Raw genomic sequence first — 20,542 nt, 5'->3', positions numbered from 1 at the left:
CCTGCCACTCTCAAGTAGGGATGTCAAAGAATCCCAGTGAAAACGGGAAAGGAAGTGGAAATTGCTCCAGTTCACAAGTTTGCCACTGGTTCGGAACAGAAATCACCTAAGGGAATGCAATCTGTATTCATTCACGATGTGATGTTTTTAAGTCCACAGACTTCTTTTATTTCCATATTTTGGTGTTCCCTTTACACAGAAATGAATGCATTTTATGTAAATAGTCATGTAAGTTATTTAACTTGGGTACCTTATGTTAAATAGTGGACAGGGAGGTGGATAACAGTTTTTGGCGGAAGCTGAACTGCAGCAAAATGGAAACAGCTTTGATTGTGACGAATGTAGGTAGGGGCGAAATTTGCTGTCTTGTTACATCCCTATTATTGGGCAGCTGTGCTGGGCTGTCATGTCTGCAAGCTGTCTTGGGTGGCCGCTAATAAATCACCAAAGGGGAAAGACCTACATGCTATTTTTATGCATACATGCAAATTTGGGAACAATGGCTGTAATTTTAATAGAATTGCAATATATTTCTCCCCATAGTGGGAGAAATCCTTTAACTGGACTTGGACCAGACAGCATTTCAAACAGAGGACACTTTCAAACGGAGGACTTTCCTCTGACACCTCTTCAAATTGTTGTTGTTGTTGTTGTTGTTGTTGTTGTTGTTGTTCTTATTATTATTATTATTATTATTATTATTATTATTATTATTATCCTCATCCTCATTGTTCCATCAATGTACATAGTTTTTCACAAAATTAAAAATGAATGAATAAGTAATAAAAATATTCTACCCCAAAGGGCACACAATCTAAAACAACAAATAATCGATGCCGTGAAAATCAAAAGTTTAAAATGTACAATTCACAAGTCGTTACATCAGGGGTAATAAAACTAGCTATTCAGATTCACGGCCTCAGAGAAAAAAAATGTTTTCAAGAGAGTTTTAAACACCAGGAAGAACTTTCTGACAGTAAGAACTATTTGACAGTGGAACGGACTCCCTTGGGAGGTTGTGGACTCTCCTTCCTTGGAGGTTTTTAAGCAGAGGTTGGATAGCCATCTGTCATGGATGCTTTAGCTGAGATTCCTGCATTGGAGGGGGTTGGACTAGATGACCCTTGGGTCCCTTCCAACTCTAGGATTCTATGATTCGATTTCAAGCATGTGCAAGACAAACAGGATGAGGACATGAGAACACCGAGAGGATTGTGTTCTGTAAAGTAGGACTCATGCCCCTCTGAGGACTGCCTTCTAAAATCCCCCACTCCAGGGCATGGTGGGGAATTTAAAATTGCTGCCTGCAGCTTTCCCCACCAGCCAGATAAGCCTGTGATTTGTAGTCAATAAATGCAGTCCATCAGAAGGTATTTTGTCAAACCGCTCCTCAAAAAAATCTGCAGTTGACTTGGGCTCAGAAGTCACTTATTAAGTACAAAAATTGCAAATGTTATTATTAATAATATATTAATAAAATTAGCAAGGAAGGGACCTGGATCTTAGGGTGGTGGTTTTAGAGTATCGGACTAGGATCTGGAAGTTTGGGGTTCAAATTCCCACTGGGCTCACTTCTGGTGACATTGGGCCTTCCTCTAAGGTTTGTTGTGAAGATAAAATAGGTAGAGGGGGTGTGGACCACAGGTATGAAATTTACGGCATGCAATGCCTTAAGAGAAAATATTATGAAAATGATATACAGGTGGTACATGACCCCAGTCAAGCTTGCAAAAATTTACCATTTGCCCGATAATAAATGTTGGAAATGTAAAGAAAATGAAGGTACATTTTTTCACCTTTGGTGGACGTGCCCTAGGATTAAGGCTTTCTGGGAAATGATTTATAATGAATTGAAAAAGGTATTTAAATATACCTTTGTGAAGAAACCAGAGGCCTTTCTCTTGGGCATGGTCGGCCAATTGGTGTTAAAAAAGGATAGAACTTTCTTTATGTATGCTACAACAGCAGCAAGAATACTCATCGCAAAGTATTGGAAGACGCAAGATCTACCCACTCTGGAAGAATGGCAGACGAAGTTGATTGACTTTATGGGATTGGCAGAAATGACTGGCAGAATCCGTGATCAGGGAGAAGAGTCGGCAGAAGAAGAATGGAAGAAATTCAAGGACTACTTACAAAAACACTGCAATATTAATGAATGTTGAGTGATGTTGGATTGAAATTAAGTGGTTTCTAGCTGTAATGGTACAAAAGAATATGAAAAAATGGTTCTTTTTTCTTTGTATATAAGTAAAAGTTTAAGCTACAATAATCTAAGAAGATGGATAGAAAATAAGGGGTTTTTTAACTGTAATGCTATGAGATAAGGATTTGCTGGATAAACAATTTGAACTGGAATACAAGAAGGGGAGGCATGAGGAGGTCAGGGTAATATGTTATTGAAAAATAAGTTATGAACTTTATGTGTTTTTATTATTTTTTCTTTTTAATTTTTTCTTTGTTTGTATAAAATGGAAAATTCTAATAAATATCTTATAAAAAAAAAAGAGATTCATGCGTGCTACCTTGAGTTCCTTGGAGGACCGGTGAGATAAAAGTGTAATCAATAAATGAAAAACTCTTATTAAATCCCATGGAGCAATGGGATTATACAGGGAACCCTGTTGATCACCCAGCCCTTTCCCAGCCCCATTCAGAGAGTCCCATGAATAGCACCCCCTACTTACTGGTGGCAGCTGTGCCACTCCCAGGTGTGGCGGGCCCGGTTGGGCAGGAAGTCTGCTGTGCCCTGGTTCTTCACCCTTTGCGGGAAACGCAGGAGAACTCGGACGTCGTAGTCTGTTGCTTCAGGGGTGTAGGCGGTGCTGGAAGGACATTAAAGCAGGTGGCAGGACAAGGTAAGAGGATTTCTGGGAAAGGATCAGTCCTGGGTGCAAATGTGGAAGGACTGCCAGCTTTCGAAGTGCACCCAAAGCTGTAGTTTGAGCAGGGGATTGTGTTTACTTCCATGCCATAAAATAGCATCACCAGCTTTGGGGTGATCATTGGATTTAAAAAAATGCCGAGGCATCTGATCAAGACTTGTATTTTAAAATGAGCTTAAATATATATATATATATTTGCAGATGCTTGTGTGTTTTAATGCCAGGCAGAAGACCAGCTGTCTAAAAGACTGGCAGATGTTTATCTTCCTGGACAAAGGCCCCCCTTGATTTATTTATAGCAGGAGCCAAAATTCTCAAAGTTGTAAAAAGGGAATTACAGGCTGAGAGCAAAGGTTACTAGGTTACTGACCCTACAGAATACAATCAAGCTGCAAAAGCACTAATTACCATGTGTCTCCCATTAGAGACTTGAGCCACAGGTTAAAGGGCAAGAGCTAATGGGAAAAGCAGCTGGCCAGGAAAGGGGGTGTAAACTGAAGAAGTTTTACTTTGAAAAGGCCTTTGCTTCTAAAAATCTATATATGTTATGTATGAAATATATTGGCTTAAATGTAATTATGCAAAGGATTTAGAAAGTAAGAAATGTTAGATTCTTATTTCATAGAATCATAGAATCATGGAGTTGGAAGAGACCACAAGGGCCATCGAGTCCAACCCCCTGCCAAACAGGAAACACCATCAGAGCACTCCTGACATATGGTTGTCAAGCCTCTGCTTAAAGACCTCCAAAGAAGGAGATCTTTCATTGATGATGTGTGAGAATGTGAACCCAAGATCTCTGACCTCTGTTTAAGATAAAAATTTAAAACCATTAGCCATCTGATTTGGAGGGCAATAGGGCAAGGAGGGCAAGAGGTGAGCTGGTAATTATGGTGCCTTGTAGAGGCAAATGTAAGATATATGACTACTTATTTGCCATTTATAGATAGAAGGAAATATAGCTCTTTGTCTCCCATAAAAGGCAATAGGAAATGGGTGTATCTTTTATGATTGGTTCTAGCAAACAGCCAATAGGAATTTCAACCAGGCTGATTGGACAGAGGCAGCCAAAGGAGGAGCAAGGGGGCTGGGCTGAGGAAATATAAGTGCTGACCATCAGGGCTGGAGTGGGCAGAGCTTTGGTAACCATATACCACTGTGTCTCTCATTTATTTGTCTGACAAATAAATTATTATTTTAATTTTTCTATTGCTGCGTTGAATATTTCATTCCAGCTAAGCGTTAACCACAAGCAGGGTGCTACAATGCTTTTGTACTTCTGCAAAAATCAGGATTCTCCCCCTTCTTGTTCTTCAGTGGGCCCCATTGCTGTTGGCACTCGCCACATGAGTTTGCTGTTAGAAGGACTGATGTATGTACTGTGGTACCTCAGGTTACATACGCTTCAGGTTGCATACGCTTCAGGTTGCATATGCTTCAGGTTACAGACTCTGCTAACCCCGAAATAGTGCTTCAGGTTAAGAACTTTGCTTCAGGATGAGAACAGAAATCATGCTCTGGCGGCATGGCGGCGCAGCAGGCCCCATTAGCTAAAGTGGTGCTTCAGGTTAAGAACAGTTTCAGGTTAAGTACGGACCTCCGGAACGAATTAAGTACTTAACCCGAGGTACCACTGTACTTCGCACCTATTAGCATGGCTTGCTTATTATTGTACAACCTAGGCTGTGATTCCAGGCATATTTACTTGGGAGTGAGTCGCTTTGGCCTCAGTGATGCTTACTCCCATGTAAGCGCTTGGAATCCTCTATGATTAGAGTTAAAATAATTCAAAATTAGTGTTAATATTGATATCATTTCCTTTTGCATTATAACTTGCATAGTGAATGAAGAGAGAGCTTGATTCGCCCACTGTTAAGAACTGGGAAGATTTTGGTATTGTTTCTTCCATCTCATTAAGAGTTGCAATTATAATAATTATTAATAATATTAAGAAGAAGAAGAGGAAGAAGATTCTGCAGTGCAGATTAGCAGATATATTTTGTTGTCTTCTTTTAAAAAATGCATGTTTATCTATATTAAGTTTTTAATTGTTATATCTAGTTGTATGGTTTTAAATGTGTGCTTAATTTTATTGGTCGATGACCATAAGGAATAATTGATTCATATAATATTACCTTTCTGGAAAGGAAAGGGTGATAGAGAGGGAATTGAGGAAATGGGGGAAAAACAACACGAAGATGTTTCGAAATTTCTCTGTAACCACAAATGCTGGAGACATGCTGTTGAATAAATTGAACATCCAGATCCCAGGCTGGCTTAGGAACAAAGACAGCTGTTTTATACTAAGTCAGACCCTTGGTCTATCTAACTCAGTATTTTATACACAGATGGGCAGTGGGTCTCCCAGGTTTCAGGCTGGGTTTCCTTCAAGACCTGCCTGGAGATACCAGGGATTGTATCAGGGGTTCTTCTGCAAGCAAGGGAGATGTTCTACCACTGAGCTTGGCCCCTTCGCCAAGGTCATTCAAGCTCAGTGCCATCTTCTGCAGCCATGGAACAAACTCCCCATACTTATGCACACAGCACAGACCTTATTGGCAGGCTGTACCTGTGCATGAAGGCATCTTCCATCAAAATGCTCTTCTCTTTCTTTTCAGTGATCCTCTGGATGGTTAGTCGCCTTGGACTGGCGATCAAAAACACCCAGAGAAGCATTAAAAATTAATTGCTGGTTTGCTAGTCTGTGGTCCGCAAGTCATGATATTGCTGTCGTGAAACATTGCTTCATCGATATAGTATTTCCCCAAACATCTGACAGATGAAACAAGGGCAGGTGTTGAGAGAAGAGATCCATTGTTTCCTAGCGAATTGGTTGCTATCTGTAACATACTCTGTTTAATGAGGAGTTGAGTAAGAAATAGACTGATGAAAGAACCATGTACAACACATCTTCTCTCCTTAAGCTACTTTCTCCTTCTGCCTCATGTTTGGGTCTACCTCCTAAACTAGATAGTGAAAATGTCCTTAAAGGTATCATCACATTTATCTTAACACTACCTTAGAGCCTAGAGGCAGGTAGGTTTTAAGACATGTCTGCATTTAGGGTTTATCCACACTTACATTTTGCCCCACACTTTCCAGGGACAGTTCTGTGCTTTCCTAGTCCATGTCTGAGCACTTTGAGTCCCCCCCCCCCACATTGCTTTCCCCAGGAAAACCCACTCTTTACCCCTGAATCAGAACAAACAGCAATGTGGGTTTTCTATGTATTGCCGTTTGCTCCGATTTAGCTGTAAAGAGTGGGTTTTTGCAGAGAAAGTGGTGGGGCAAAATAAAGGAAAAAAAGAAAAGAAGAAGAAAAAAAGAAGTTCTCCAACATAGATCTGGAAAGCCCAGACCTGTGCCCAGAAACGCAGAGCAAAGTTAAGTGTGGATGTAACGAACTGACTGGGGGAGAGCCCTGCCTGAAATCATGGAGAGGCACTGCCAGATAGGTAAAGGTAAAGGGACCCTTGACCATTAGGTCCAGTCGTGACCGACTCTGGGGTTACGGCGCTCATCTCGCTTTATTGGCTGAGGGAGCCGGCGTACAGCTTCCAGGTCATGTGGCCAGCATGACTAAGCCGCTTCTGGCGAACCAGAGCAGCGCACGGAAACGCCGTTTACCTTCCCGCTGGAGTGGTACCTATTTATCTACTTCCACTTTGACATGCCTTCGAACTGCTAGGTTGGCAGGAGCAGGGACCGAGCAACGGGAGTTCACCCCATCGCGGGGATTCGAACCACCGACCTTCTGATCGGCAAGCCCTAGGCTCTGTGGTTTAACCCACAGCGCCACCCGCGTCCCAGTCATAGTCTAGGCTATATTGAGCCAGAGGGATGTCTGACTCGGTATGAGATGGTTTCCTATGTTCCTACATTAGTGGTGAAAAAGTGGGCCCATCCGGGAAGGCCCTCCAAATGAGCTCAAACAGGCATCACAAGGATGTTTCCAGGGGCAACCTAAAATGGCAGATCTGATTATGAACAATGAGACAGATGAACCGCACAGCAGAAAGTTGTTTCAGGGGTGGGGGGTTGCGAAATGAAGGCAGCCATGACAGGACTGTTCCGAAGGAAGGGACATTACCTTGCAAGACATTTCTCTTCAGCAGCACAACGCAGGGAGTAGAGATGAGCCCTTTGGACGTAAGTGGAAGCTTGGACATAGTTTGGGTCGGGAACAAGGTCAGGGAGGCCTGTTGAGAGAGGCAGGAGTTAGTTAGCTGTGGTGATGTAGGTGCAAGAGCAGGGGTCGGGCAAGGTTTACTTCACCTGGGCCAGTTCACTCCAGAGGAGATCCCTCCGTGGGCCGGATCATGCGCATACATGAGGGCATGTGCACGCGATTTCCAGCGCCGCGGAAGTGAGTCCCCGCGCCGCGCAGTGCCAGTTTAGTGCAGCACACAGGCACTCGCTGAGTGGGCGGTTCGGTTTGGGGGCAGCTCGGGGGCTGGTTAAATGACCCATGTGGCCCATGGGCCTTAGGTTGCCTACCCCTGTGCAAGAGCAACCAGCCAAAGATGGACCTATAAAAAATTTCAAAGCAGAAGACAGCTTTCATTTTTAGCTAAAGAGCCTGCCTGTCTAAGCCTGACCCTGTTTTAGTTTATTTTGTGTGTGTTGGCAAATAAAAAACGTACCTTGTCCAAGACCACTTGGCTGTTCTTCTGGAGTTGATTAAATCAAGTGTTTTCATTTCGCTAGGCTGGCCCCATCCAGAGCATCTGTGGTGATTTTGCCCCCTGTAAGCTCAGGGTGGCTACAAGTCCTACTGTCACCGTTCTCTCTAAGGTTAGAGGATTGTTAGATGACAGGCCCCTGTTTGAAGGAGTCCTCTGTCCCAAGGGCTCTCTCTGCCCATGTGTGGCTTGAAGAGAAGGAACCACAAGAAGGGCAAGTGGGGACCTCAAAGGCCTTATCACCTGCATAGTGGGTTGAACAAGCCACCTAGTCCACCTGGACAAAGCCTTCTTCCTGGTATGGTGAGATCTACTATATTTCTGTTTAAACTTCCACAAAAACACATGGACAGTGTTGACCCGTGTTTGGTGTAATGTGTGAACAAGCCTCAAGTGAACAGGCAATGACATCAAGTTAAGAGCAGCAGCCCAACCAGCAGGCTCCAAAGGTTGGCAGGATGCCCTGCAAGATTGTGGACATTGGATTGTGGCCTCTCACTGATGCCAACCCTGGGGTGAGCCTCAAAACATGGGAATTTGGGCAGGTAGGGATGGGGAGAGGACTACTATTCACTGACTGGAGCAATAAAAGCGTGTGAGAAATTTCCCTTCCCTGCCCTGAATATTGTTGTTATTACCCTGAAAATCCCCCACCCAATGTCTCAGTCTGCAAAGGGGGCCACCACATTGAGGGGGCCATTTTGGCCCAGCCCTATATTCATAGGAGATTTACTGATATTGGGTGCTTCCAGACCATGGTTATTTTCAACCAAATGAATCCAGGCCATGCAACTGAAGCTGATAGGATGTACTTGGGGGGGGGGGGGAAACCTTTCTCTCTCCCACTTCCTCAAAAGCATTGGGCTTTTTGCTGTGAGGATAGTGATGGGGAAAATCCGCTGGAATGTGTGGGATAACACTTGCTTTGAGATGTCATCTGACTGCCCCGCAAACAAATTGAAGTGAATGTTCGTTAAATAGACAACATCATTTAACTTTAACACAATGGAGGGTCCTGTGGTTTTTGCCATCAGTGTGAAGACATCCCAGTGGTGACTCTAGGCTATGTTCATACCAGTGGTTTGCAAGGTTTTGCTTTGCAGAGTTTCAAGTCACATTCTGTTGCCCATTCCCTGATGTGTTTCCCCATTCCCTGAAGCTGTCATATGAGCATTCGCAACGGCTGCCTGAAATTACACACCTCAACTTAACGGCAGCTTCTGCTTTCAAATCAGATGGAAGCTGGTTTGTAGGAAAGTGCATCAAACAGGAATATTTCTCAGAAACCTACAGGATAGCTATAGATTGTGGCTAATGCCATTGCCCCTAGCAGTGGGAACATGCTGGAGTCAGGGTAAGCAGCAATATGCACACTGCCTTAAACTCTGGTGTAATGATCTTGTCTCCAACACCTACCTCTTAAGATGACCATGGGTGGGCTGAGCCAGCTCTGTTGTGGTTGTCCCCCACCCCTCAGCAGCCCCAAAGTCCTCTCTTGATGCACTCTTGCTGTGTAAAATGTGAAACCCGCTAATGGGCCATGGAGATTCTGATTGAAAACGAATGCTGACTGTTCAAGGGGAAAGCCTGCTCTCCTCTGATCCAGATTTTAATGGGAGCACCATTGGCCCCTGATTTCATTTTTCATTTTTTCATTTTTACTTAGAGTGAAAAAGAACAATGCTTTCTTGTTTCATGGGCTGTTCTCCCCGGAGGAATCACATCACCACATTGGCTCTCGTTTCCTGCCTCTATGCTTAGTCATTTCTGCTGATGTAATCCCCAAGGGATTCTCACATTAAGAGAAGACGGGGGGGGGGGGGAGGTGTTGTGGAGGGGAAGGGAAACGGTTTCTTTAACTGAGCTATTCCCTTCTTAAAAAGTGAAACGTGAGACTCGCCCCCCCCCCCCAATTCCTTGAGCTGATTGTCAGTGTTTAAGAAGAAGGGATCTTTATGACTCAGTGATTTAATACATGCATTAAGAGGGTGGGGGTGGGGAGAGATTTGTCATCATGCATATATATATATACACACACTCCCCTTATTTGTAATAACTCAGGGATGAGGAAGCTATGGCTCTCCAGATGTTGCTGGACTCCAGCTTGCATCAATCCCAGTCAGCACAGCCAATGGTCAAGGCTGATGAGTCCAGCAACAACTTGGGCGATGCAAAGGTTGCCCATCCCTGGAGTGGTGCCCCACCCTGCAGACCTTCACATTCACATATTCTGTCGGATATGTGAAGGTCTATCAATTGTGTGAGATTTCCTCTCAATGACTGTGTCAACTGAGCTCTTTGAGCTATCACTGCCACTCTCAGTACCACTGTAATCTGTAAAATCATCATCATCATCTGAATTGTCCTCTGTGGGAAATGTGTGTACTATCACTCTCTCCTGTTCAGGAGCACTCTCTAGAAATTTTGTGAGAATCACCTGACCAGATTCAGACAAAAGTACTCTGTAGAGACCCTTTTCATATCCCATAAAAATGCCTCTGGCATTCCTTACTCCACCTGGAGCTTCTGTCCTCACATGAGACCCCAAAACATGAGATCTTCACATTCAGCAGTGGGCTGCACATGATGGGGTACAGTGCCCATATCCACCTGCAGAACAAATGGTTGGCGTCGGACTACAAGCGACATATATTTATAAGGAAGTGGATGTGCAAGGGCATTCTTATTTCTCCCAGAGAGCTACTGGCAGTCAGTGTAGAAAAAAGGTAAACAAAAGGATAAAGGACCCCTGGACAGTTCAGTCCAGTCAAATGCAACTGTGGGGTTGTGATGCTCATCTCACTTTCAGGCTGAGGGAGCCAGCGTTTGTCCACAGACAGCTTTCTGGTTCATGTGGTCAGCATGACTAAACCGCTTCTGGCGCAACGGAACACTGTGACGGAAGCCAGAGTGCACGGAAACGCCGTTTACCTTCCCGCCATAGTGATACCTATTTATCTACTTGCACTGGCATGCTTTCAAACTGCTAGGTTGGCAGGAGCTGGGACTGAGCAATGGGAGTTCACCCCATCATAGGGATTTGAACCTCCGACCTTCCGATTGGCAAGCCCAAGAGGCTCAGTGGTTTAGACCACAGCGCCATCTGTGTCGCAGTACTGAGCTAGATGATTCAAAACTTTTGAGAAACCATTCAGGGGCCAAGGCATAACCTCTGGTTTCCCATTCCTGTAATAACTGGTTAGAAACAGAAGCAGGAGAAAGCTGGATTCCTTTGCAGCATGCATGATATCTGAATGCCCTGCATTCTTCCTGGATTAGTATTGGAGCCATCAGTTCCTGTTTTTGCTTTGACAGCTTGGTAGCAATCAACCAGGACCCCAACGTGTTACAGGTGAAAATGTGCTTATATAACAACCCTGGTCTTGAAGGTTTGCTATTTCACCCTGCTATAGGCTGTATTTCACCTACTGTATGGTACACTGACATAGCCTCTCTTCTGCTAATTTAAAAGCCCAGAGGGTACTCAGTTAAAACAGTGAAAACAGCACCAACCATGCCCATCGGTTGAGGGTTCCCCAAGGTTTTCAGGAGTACTGCTTTTGGGGGAACCTGCAAAAGCAGCCTAACAAAGACTGAGCATGGGCAGTTGCCACACAGGAGCACAAGAAGATGCCTTATATATAGACCATTGGTCCATTGTATTGTCTGGGCTTTCAGGAAAGGCTCTCTCCCAGCCCTACCTTCCAGGAATGGAACCTGGGACCTTCTGCATGCAAAGCAGATTCTCTGCCATTGAACCACGGTGCTTCCTCTAATGTCGACTGTTGATTTTGGGGGGAAATGGGAAACTGGGAGCAGGTAGGAATGGACTGGAGTCGGTGGATCTGGAAGAAGGAAGACCAGTGATGTGGGTTTTCGGGGTGGGAGGGAAGGATATGTAGATTTTTTCCAGGAAATTAGGCTAATTTAGACTAATTAGGCTAACTTGCACAGGGTGATTTGCATTGGAATAAATCTTACTATGCTACACGGACCAGTTGTCAGACTCTGCCTGTGTAAACACCATATATTCAAAGCACATGACTTCCCCTCCAAAGCCCTGGGGATTGCTGTTTGCTAAGGGTGCTGGGAACTGTAGCTCTGTGGGGGATAAACTGCAGTCCCTGGGATTCTCTAGCGGAATGCATGTGCTTTAGATGGGCTTTAAATTTATGCTGTGTGTGCATCTTTATAAGGCAGTTTCCGGCACTCTTTGCCTTTCAAGACAGGGGAGGCTTTTTGTGGGAAACGGGCCCTAAAAGCAAGTTTCTCTGGTCTCACTTAATGAGGCTTGGGCACTGTTGGGTTTCCTATACAGCCTGGGAACATCTGGGCATGTTAAGCCCATCCCCTTCTTAAGTGGAATGGACAGCTCTTCTGTGTTAGCAGTGCTTTGCAAATATTGTTTATAGGAGAAGAAGTTCGGTAATTGGAACTGCCCGGGGAATTTCCGATAAGCCAGAAACGAATTACTCAGATGGAAAAGCGTCCAAGAGACGCAGATTCTCCCTCTCCCGCCTGCGAAAACTGTCAAGGAATCTTTCAGGGCACCCTGGGTCAGGACCTTGGTGTTACCTCTCAGCAGAAACCCAAGGAATCGCCATCCACTTTAAGTGAGCATATGGGGAACAGGGAAGGAATGTAGAGACCTGGTTATCTTGCAGCCAGTATCCCCGGGTCTGAGATTCAGACCAACTTGCAAATGGGAAAAAGGGGGGGGGCATGCACAAAAATCACCCCAACGCCCACGCGGTGAATCAAAATCCCGGTGGGAATCCAAGACAAATATGCAAAGCCAAGCTGTTGCTAAGTGATCCTCATACATATACGGAAATAAAATGAAAATAAATCTAATCAGAGACATGTGGAGGCTGCAGAGGAGAAGGCAGGCAGCTTCAAGCAGAATGCCTCTGTTGGTCATTGGGTCAGGCTTGAATATAGAAGGCAAGTGTTTTCTTTTAAAATGGTAGATTACCACTGCAGGGCCTGGTCTAGGTTTTAGGCCGCTTTCGATCTGATCCACTGTCATGTGGCTTTGCGGTGTTGCTCTTTTTGTTTTCCGAGGAAGCTGTTCCTGCAGGCTTACAGAAGATCAGCTTTGCAAGAGCTAACCTGCTATGTCAATTCAGAGCTCCTTGCGAGAGCTCAGCTTCTCAGTGGCCAATTAATGGACACAAGGAAGAGAAAAAGTTCAAAGAAAAATGTGCAACCACAGTAGAAGGACAAAAAAAAAAAAGCAGCAACAGCAACTCTGATCTGTAGATTAGCTCTGAGAGCTGAATTGCCATAATGGTGCTGGTTTTAATATGTTGTTAGGAATTTGTTTGAAGTATGCATGGACTGATTAGAGCCCTGCACAGATGACAGTTCTGGGGATAATTAATGTATGGAGGGCTAGATAAACATCAAGCCCATTCTGGCCTCTGCCCAGTATACCTGAAGGAGCGTCTCCACCCCCATTGTTCTGCCCAGATACTGAGGTCCTCCTCTGAGGGTCTTCTGACTGTTCCCCCACTGTGAGAAGCGAAGTTACAGGGAACCAGGCAGAGGGCCTTCTTGGTAGTGGCACCTGCCCTGTGGAACACCCTCCTTTCAGATGTCAAGGAAATAAACAACTATCTAAATTTTAGAAGACATCTGAAGGCAGCCTGTATTGTGAAGTTTTTAATGTTTTACTATGTTTTATATGTGCTGTAAGCTGCCCAGAGTTGCTGGGAAAACCCAGCTAGATGGGTGGGGTATACTAATACTAATACTAATAATTTTTTTCCATATGTTGATAAGCTCATCTACCTATATACAGTCTACATCCACACATTTTGGACATGTGTTGACATCTCCATGCAATCTCTGTTCTGCACAGCTTCCTTCCTCAGCTGTCATCTACAATTTTTCATCTGTCGTGCAGTAGAGGCTGGTCCATTAGCAGAAAATGGGACACTGCTTCACCAACTTCACTTTGCCCTCAGCCAGGCCCTACCTGCCTGCCTTCTTACTTACAGCCTGTCCAGGGGTTGCCCTGCCTGTTAACTTCCTCCTCTTTGGCCTCCTAGATCTCAGTAGGAAGGAGGAAATGGACCAAATTAGAATTAGTTGTCTCTGCCTGTCATTGGCTCTGGCGCCACCAACTGGAGGGCTCCTTGTCTTCTGCTCTACCAGTCTCAATGGGTACCAGTCAACATGTTTACACTTTTATGAAGTGATTTTAAGCAGTGCTTTTAATTGTGCTGGCCAGATTGTTGGTTTTTCCCAGTGGCGTAGCATGGGGGGTGCAGGGGGGGCCAGCCGCACCGGGCGCAACATCTGGGGGTTAGGGTTAGGGGGCGCAAATCCACGGGTTAGGGGGCGCAAATTACTTGCCTTGCCCCGGGTGCTGACAACCCACGCTACGCCACTGGTTTTTCCCTCTGTGTTACCCAATTTGATGTTTAGACATTTGAAGATTACAATTTGGTTTGCTGCTGCATCCTATGTTTGCTACTTTGTGAGGAGATTCTGCTAAAAAATGCTTTCACATTTTTTAATATTAAATAATCCTATTAAACAAATAAAATGATGCTTCTCATGGCGAAACACTGAATGTTTTTGACTCTCGGGCTATTGAATGTTACCAACATGCAAGAGAATGTGGAAGAAACATCAAATGTATGTCCTGGCTGGTTTGAGCTTCCTGTGCTTTCAAGGTTTGAATGAAGGAACATTGCAAATGAAAGGAGCAGCGTGTGGATACTGTTGTTATATAGCTTAGCCACTAGGTGGCCCTAGATGTAGTTATTTCTGGGTGGAGTCAGGAGTTTCCTGCTGCTGTTCCGTCCCTGTCAGGGAGAAACAATTGTGTCCTGCTCTTGCTTCCTGTTTGCTATCTCCCGTATAAGCCTTTCAAGATGGGCAGATTTCCCCTATTGCTTCGTAAGGTTGCATTTAATAACTTTTTCTTTTCATAGCCTCAAAAGTTCCATTGTTTGTTTGTTTGCTTTCTCCATGGTTCCTAAACTCTTTGGCAAGACGTCTAGGCTTGTTTTGATACGACCTGGCACACGATGAACAGGGGGTGGGGAAACTTTATTCTCCCCCCACCCCTGTCCAGCACTGCTCACCCCCCACCCCCGCTCTCTGTCTTCTATTGAAGACTGCATGCTGGCAGTGGGTGGTGCCAGAGTAAAAAATGGGCAGGGTTTGCAACGTTGCTGGATTGTAAAGCCCTCTCCCTCCTACAGTGGTACCTCGGGGTTAAGAACTTAATTCGTTCTGGAGGTCCGTTCTTAACCTGAAACTGTTCTTAACCTGAAGCACCACTTTAGCTAATGGCGCCTCCTGCTGCCGCTGCGTGATTTCTGTTCTCATCCTGAAGCAAAGTTCTTAACCCGAGGTACTATTTCTGGGTTAGCGGAGTCTGTAACCTGAAGCGTATGTAACCCGAGGTACCACTGTATTTGCCTCCTTGTCTCTGGAGTGCTTAAGATTCAGGCTGCCAGAAACTAGGCTGAGGGCTGTAGGTCCACACCCCCTACTAACCCACCCAGGCTGACCCACCACTGAACACAGGGCCCTGCCCCATCAAGCTCAGCCTGCCTTTGATGTACATCTGGGGATGCCCAGCCAGATGGGAGGGGTATACATATTATTATTATTATTATTATTATTATTATTATTATTATTATTCTTCAGGGACAGGGCATAGGAGGAATGGTGGAGACTGCCTCTCCAGCCTGATCCCTCCAGGGAGGAGGAAGAGGAAGACAGTTTAGATTCACAACAGGAGTTTGCGGAGGTCACAGCTCAGAGGCAGATGAGGGGAAAAGATGGGAAATAATGGGAGAGGAGGAGGAGGATGGGACATAAGCAGAGCGGCAGCTGATGGACACTGTGCCTTTAGAAATCATTCCAGATTCACCCTCTCCTAGAGCCCGGTGAGCCTTGAAAGTAGGAGAGCAAAGAGCTCAAAGACAGAGGGAACGTAGCAACACCCATAGAAGTGACGAATGAGGAAGTGGGAGAGACGGGGTTGGAGATTCACTCGGGACAGCGCCGTTATCCAGGAGGCTGGGTTCTAGAGCTTCTCTCTGTAATTATTGAATAAATTATACTTTTCTGGGCAACCAGCCGGGAACTGCTGGCAGCATCCTAACAACATCCAGTCCAGGGGGTGACTGTCGGCTTCCTGCTCCTTAGCCTCCGTGTTGACTCTGTAGACTTCAGCAGGGAGGAGAAGGAGGACAGGAACAAAACTAGAATCCATTGACTGTGTGTGTCATTGGCTCTGGTGCCACTGTGATGGCCTGGGAATCTGATTCAGAGGCTGAACCTGAGGAATCCCAGCCTGCGCAGGAGTCCCCGTCTCCAGGGCTGGCTGAACCGGGGCAGGGGCTTGAACCTGAAGGGCCCTCACCTGTGCTGGATCCTCAGGAGCAGACACCAGCTGACTCTGCTCTGGCTCCGGAGGTGATCGAGGACCCATTGCCTGCAGGTGCTCCTCTCTCAGCCCTGTCAGGGGAAGGTGAGGTTGCCTCTGGGTCCAGTAACCCTCCAGCCTCTCCTGAGCTGCAGAGGCTCAGGGCAGAGAGCAGAGGGAACTAAGTTCTCACAGGAGGAGTGCTCGCCTCCAGGCCAGGAGAGGCGAGTCACCTGTGGACCGGGGCCGCCCTATGCCTCAGAGGAGATAAAGGCCAGCCCGCCCAGTCCCAGGTTGCGGGAGCAACATCCTTGGTTACCTATTCCTGCCTGCACCCTGTCCTGCTTTCTGCCAGAGTTCCTGATCATGCCCGACTCCCTGCCTTGGACCCCGCTTCAGCCTCGGACCGGACACGGACCACGCCACACGGTAACCCCCCCGGGACCAGCACAGCCACCTACTGTTGGACTTCCTGTCTTCTGTCTCACCAGTTCCAGCAGGCACCAGCCACCAAGAAAAAAAGAAAGAAAAAGGGAAGAGGCACAGACGTTTGTGCCTATAGGTTCAGAACAAGAGGAATGGTTCAGGACCACATTACTCAAGGACTGCCTCTCACCATAGGAACCAACCTGGACCCTGAGATGATGATGTGAGGCCCTTCATCATGTGCCTCCTCCACGAGCAGCCTGGAGGGTTGCGTTACGAGAACGGGCCTTTTCTGCGGTGACTCCCTGCTTGTGGAATGCCCTCCCCGGGGAGGCTCGCCTGGCACCTTGGTTACATATCCTTGGGGCCTTTTCAGTACAGTGGTACCTCGGGTTAAGTACTTAATTCGTTCCGGAGGTCTGTACTTAACCTGAAACTGTTCTTAACCTGAAGCACCACTTTAGCCAATGGGGCCTCCTGCTGCGCCGCCGGAGCACAATTTCTGTTCTCATCCTGAAGCAAAGTTCTTAACCTGAAGCACTATTTCTGAGTTAGCGGAGTCTGTAACCTGAAGCGTATGTAACCTGAAGCATATGTAACCCGAGGTACCACTGTATTGGCTCCCTGACTGTAGAACACTCTTCTTAGGGAGACTTACCTAGTGCGTACAGTCATACCTCGAGTTGAATGTGCTTCGGGTTGAGCGCGTTCGAGTTGTGCTCCGCGGCAACCTGGAAGTAACAGAGCACGTTACTTCCGGGTTTCGCCGCTCGGGCATGCGCAGACGCTTAAAATGACATCACGCGCATGCACGGAAATGGAGAAACGCGACCCACGCACGCGCAGATGCTTCTTATGTTCCATTCGGGATGTGAACGGGGCTCCGGAACGGATCCTGTTTGCATCCCAAGGTACCACTGTACTTTAAACAGAGATTTAAAAGAAAAATCCCAGGCTTAAAAAAAGAAGAAGCACATTTATATTAGCAAAGTAATCTCTGCTTCTTGCTGTGGTTTTAGGACAGGGATGGAGAATCTGTAGCCCTCCAGATGTTCACAGAATCATAGAATTGTAGAGTTGGAAATAGTCCCTGAGGATATCTAATCCAGGGGTCAGCAACCTAAGGACCATGGGCCGGAAGCGGCTTGCGGAGGTCGTTTGACTGGCCCACGAGCCGCCCCCAAACCTTGTTGCCTGCTTGTGCACTGCACGGTGCGGGGACTCTCTTCTGCGGTGCCAGAAATCGTGTGAAAATCATGGGCACACTGTGCTGGGCCTGGGGGTTAACCCGAGCAATGCGGTCCTGGTCCAGTCCTGAATCCAAGGATTCCACGAGGAGTCAGTCCAACAGGGCCAAGGCAGTTCCCTCGCTGTGAGAAGCCACGTTACAGGGAACCAGGCAAAGGGCCTTCTCGGTTGTGGCACCTGCCCTGTGGAATGCCCTCCCACCAGATGTCAAAGAGAAAAATAACTACCAAACTTGGGCACAGGGTAACAGGCAGGTTCCAGCAAGCAGCAACGTTGCTCCTGCAATCTGGGGCAGGGTCCGGCAGCCTTTTATCTCTGACAGGGTAACGGCCGGTCCTGATCCCCCGGCGACTCATCTCCCTGTTTCGCCCGAAGGCGAGCACTCCTCCTGTGAGTACTCAGGTCTCTCCTTCTCTCAGAGCTGAGTCTCTGCAGCTCAGGAGACGTCGGTGGGTTACTGGACCCAGAGGCTGCCTCAGTCTCTCCTGACCCAACTGGTAGTGGAGCAGCTGCACATGATTGCCCAGCAGAGGGCAACGAGGTAATCCCTGCACCTGGAGCCAGCGCAGGCTCAGGCCCCTGACTCAGCCCAGCTGGTGCTTGTTGCAGGGGAACCTGTGCAGACTGGGGCTCTTCAGGATCAGGCCCCAGACTTGGTTCAGATGCCACCTGAGGCAGAGGATCTGGTGCAGACCGAGACTCCTCCAGTTCCGAGCCCGAGTCCCAGGTCATCACATGCACAAACTCACGCATGCCCGCAATCCGGCCCACAGAGGGATCTCTGTGGGACTGATCTGGCCCAGGCAAGATAAACCTTGCTGACCCCTGATCTAATCCAACCCGCTGCAATGCAGGAATCTTTTGCCCAACATGGGACTCGAACCCTCAACCCAGAGATTAAGAGCCTCATGCTTTACTGACTGAGCTACCACCTATCAGCCCCAGCCAGCACTGCCAATGGTCAGGGATGATGGGAATTGTGGTCCAGCAACTTTTGGAGGCCCACAGGCTGCACATCTCTGCTGTATGTTGTGTTTTAGCTCTGCATTGATGTTTTAGGACTCTTTGCATTGCATTATTAGGGCTAAGAAAGTCCCATAAGTTCAGGACATAAGAAAAGCCCTGCTGAATCAGGCTGCAATGGAATGAACTCTGCTCAGCTCTGGTTTGACAAAGGCTGGGTTTCTGAGCAGTGATCTGTCAATGTTTTATATTTGGGTCTGTTTATAACAAATGGTTCCATGTCCAGAGAAGCTTGGTGATGAGATGTCTTATAACGGTACAGTGGCACCTTGGTTTAAGAACAGCTTAGTTTATGAACAACTTGGATTAAGAACGCTGCAAACCCGGAAGTAGGTGTTTCGGTTTGTGAACTTTGCCTTGGAAGCAGAACATGTTTTGCTTCCTGTTGAGTGTGCTTCATTTGTAAATTGAGTCCCCCACTGCTATGGGAAAGCAAGGCTTGGTTTAAGAACACTTTGGTTTAAGAATGGACTTCCGGAACAGCTTAAGTTTGTAAACCAAGGTACCACTGTACTCAGTTAATTGATAATAAATAAATAAAATCCAGGGGCATTCAGGAATGTGACTCATTGAAGACAGACCTGGCTTCACATCCTGTAATCTGAATTCTGCTGAACAGCTGAATTCTCCTCAGGGCTTGATTGAAGAGAAAGGTTTGCATCATCCCTAACTGGTGTGAGCTAATATAGGGAGGAGAGTGCAAAGGGCAGTACCAGTGGAACGAAGGGGAGTAAAGTAGGAGTTTGTTTTTATTTTAGAGAAGCTAACATATGTCAGAGGGAGCTGACAAGGATATTCACACTCATGGCTCCCTTTAGCCTCTAGAGCTCTTGGAGCCAGGCCCAAATCAGATGAGGTCAAGCTAATGAAATTAGCCTTTTGTTCACTCTTGCTTGCACGAAACGTGGAGTGCACTCCGAGGAGGAGGTCTAATCTCAGGAACATGCTCGGAGCTTGGCATCCTCATGGACCACTGGGATTTCCCACCAGTCTGAGAGACAGTTTGTGACTCCGGTGCTAGGGGTTATCTAATCAGGAGGCACCAGGCCTTGGGAGAGAAAAAGAGAGCCAAAGGCTGGCCCTGCCGTTACTCAAGCACAGTTCTGGCATGGTCTTGTTGCACCGTGAAAGGAATTCTCTCGGGTTCAGATGTAACAAGCCTCTTCTGGTAAACCTGGGGCCTTCCAAGGTACTGGTTCAATTTTGTTAGCTATAGCTGTCAGTGTCCAAAGTCCAGCTCTGTTCTCAAGCATTGGTGGTGGATAATGGTGCAATAAAGGGATGCAGGTGGCGCTGTGGGTTAAACCACAGAGCCTAGGACTTGCCGATCAGAAGGTCGGCAGTTCGAATTCCCGCGACGGGGTGAGCTCCCGTTGCTCGGTCCCAGCTCCTGCCAACCTACCAGTTCGAAAGCACGTCAAAGTGCAAGTAGATAAATAGGTACTGCTCCAGCGGGAAGGTAAACGGCGTTTCCGTGAGCTGCTCTGGTTCGCCAGAAGCAACTTAGTCATGCTGGCCACATGACCCGGAAACTGTACGCTGGCTCCCTTGGCCAAGAAAGCGAGATGAGCGCCGCAACCCCAGAGTCGGTCACGACTGGACCTAATGGTCAGGGGTCCCTTTACCTTTTAATGGTGCATTATCTACATGTCTACAGGGATGTAAGCCCCATTGAATCCCATGGGACTTGTTCCAGATAAGGGTGAATTTGACTGGGTATGTAGGTAAATGCAGGGATGAGGAACCTGCGGCCCTCCAGATGTTCCTGGACTACAGCTCCCATCATCCCTGACTATTAGTCAAACTGGCCAGGTCTGTTGGGTGTTTTGGTTCAACAGCAACTGGAAGGCCACAGGTTTTCCATCTTTGGGCAAATGCATGCATGC

At 46.8% G+C, this 20,542-nt stretch overlaps 1 protein-coding gene and 1 long non-coding RNA gene across 3 annotated transcripts in view; both read right to left on the bottom strand.

Moving 5' to 3' along the window:
* LOC310749827 overlaps window positions 1–20,542 on the bottom strand; it is a 285,263-nt gene that overhangs the window by 221,263 nt on the left and 43,458 nt on the right. The gene's annotated exons all lie outside the window — the stretch shown is intronic.
* The window catches only part of LOXL1 (lysyl oxidase like 1), a 33,686-nt gene that overhangs the window by 7,683 nt on the left and 5,461 nt on the right, over window positions 1–20,542 (bottom strand). For both annotated transcript variants that reach the window (XM_083586603.1, XM_083586602.1), the window contains exons 2-3: window positions 6,976–7,084; window positions 2,688–2,825 (exon numbers count right to left, since the gene is read on the bottom strand). In XM_083586603.1, coding sequence (XP_083442729.1) covers window positions 2,688–2,825; window positions 6,976–7,084 — 247 coding nt within the window. The remainder of the gene's footprint in view (window positions 1–2,687; window positions 2,826–6,975; window positions 7,085–20,542) is intronic.

This window comes from Podarcis filfolensis (genome assembly GCF_964270895.1).
Source record: "Podarcis filfolensis genome assembly, chromosome: 14".
Lineage (NCBI taxonomy): Eukaryota > Metazoa > Chordata > Lepidosauria > Squamata > Lacertidae > Podarcis > Podarcis filfolensis.
Note: the sequence above shows the minus strand (reverse complement) of the source record. Positions and strands in the feature narration are given on the sequence as shown.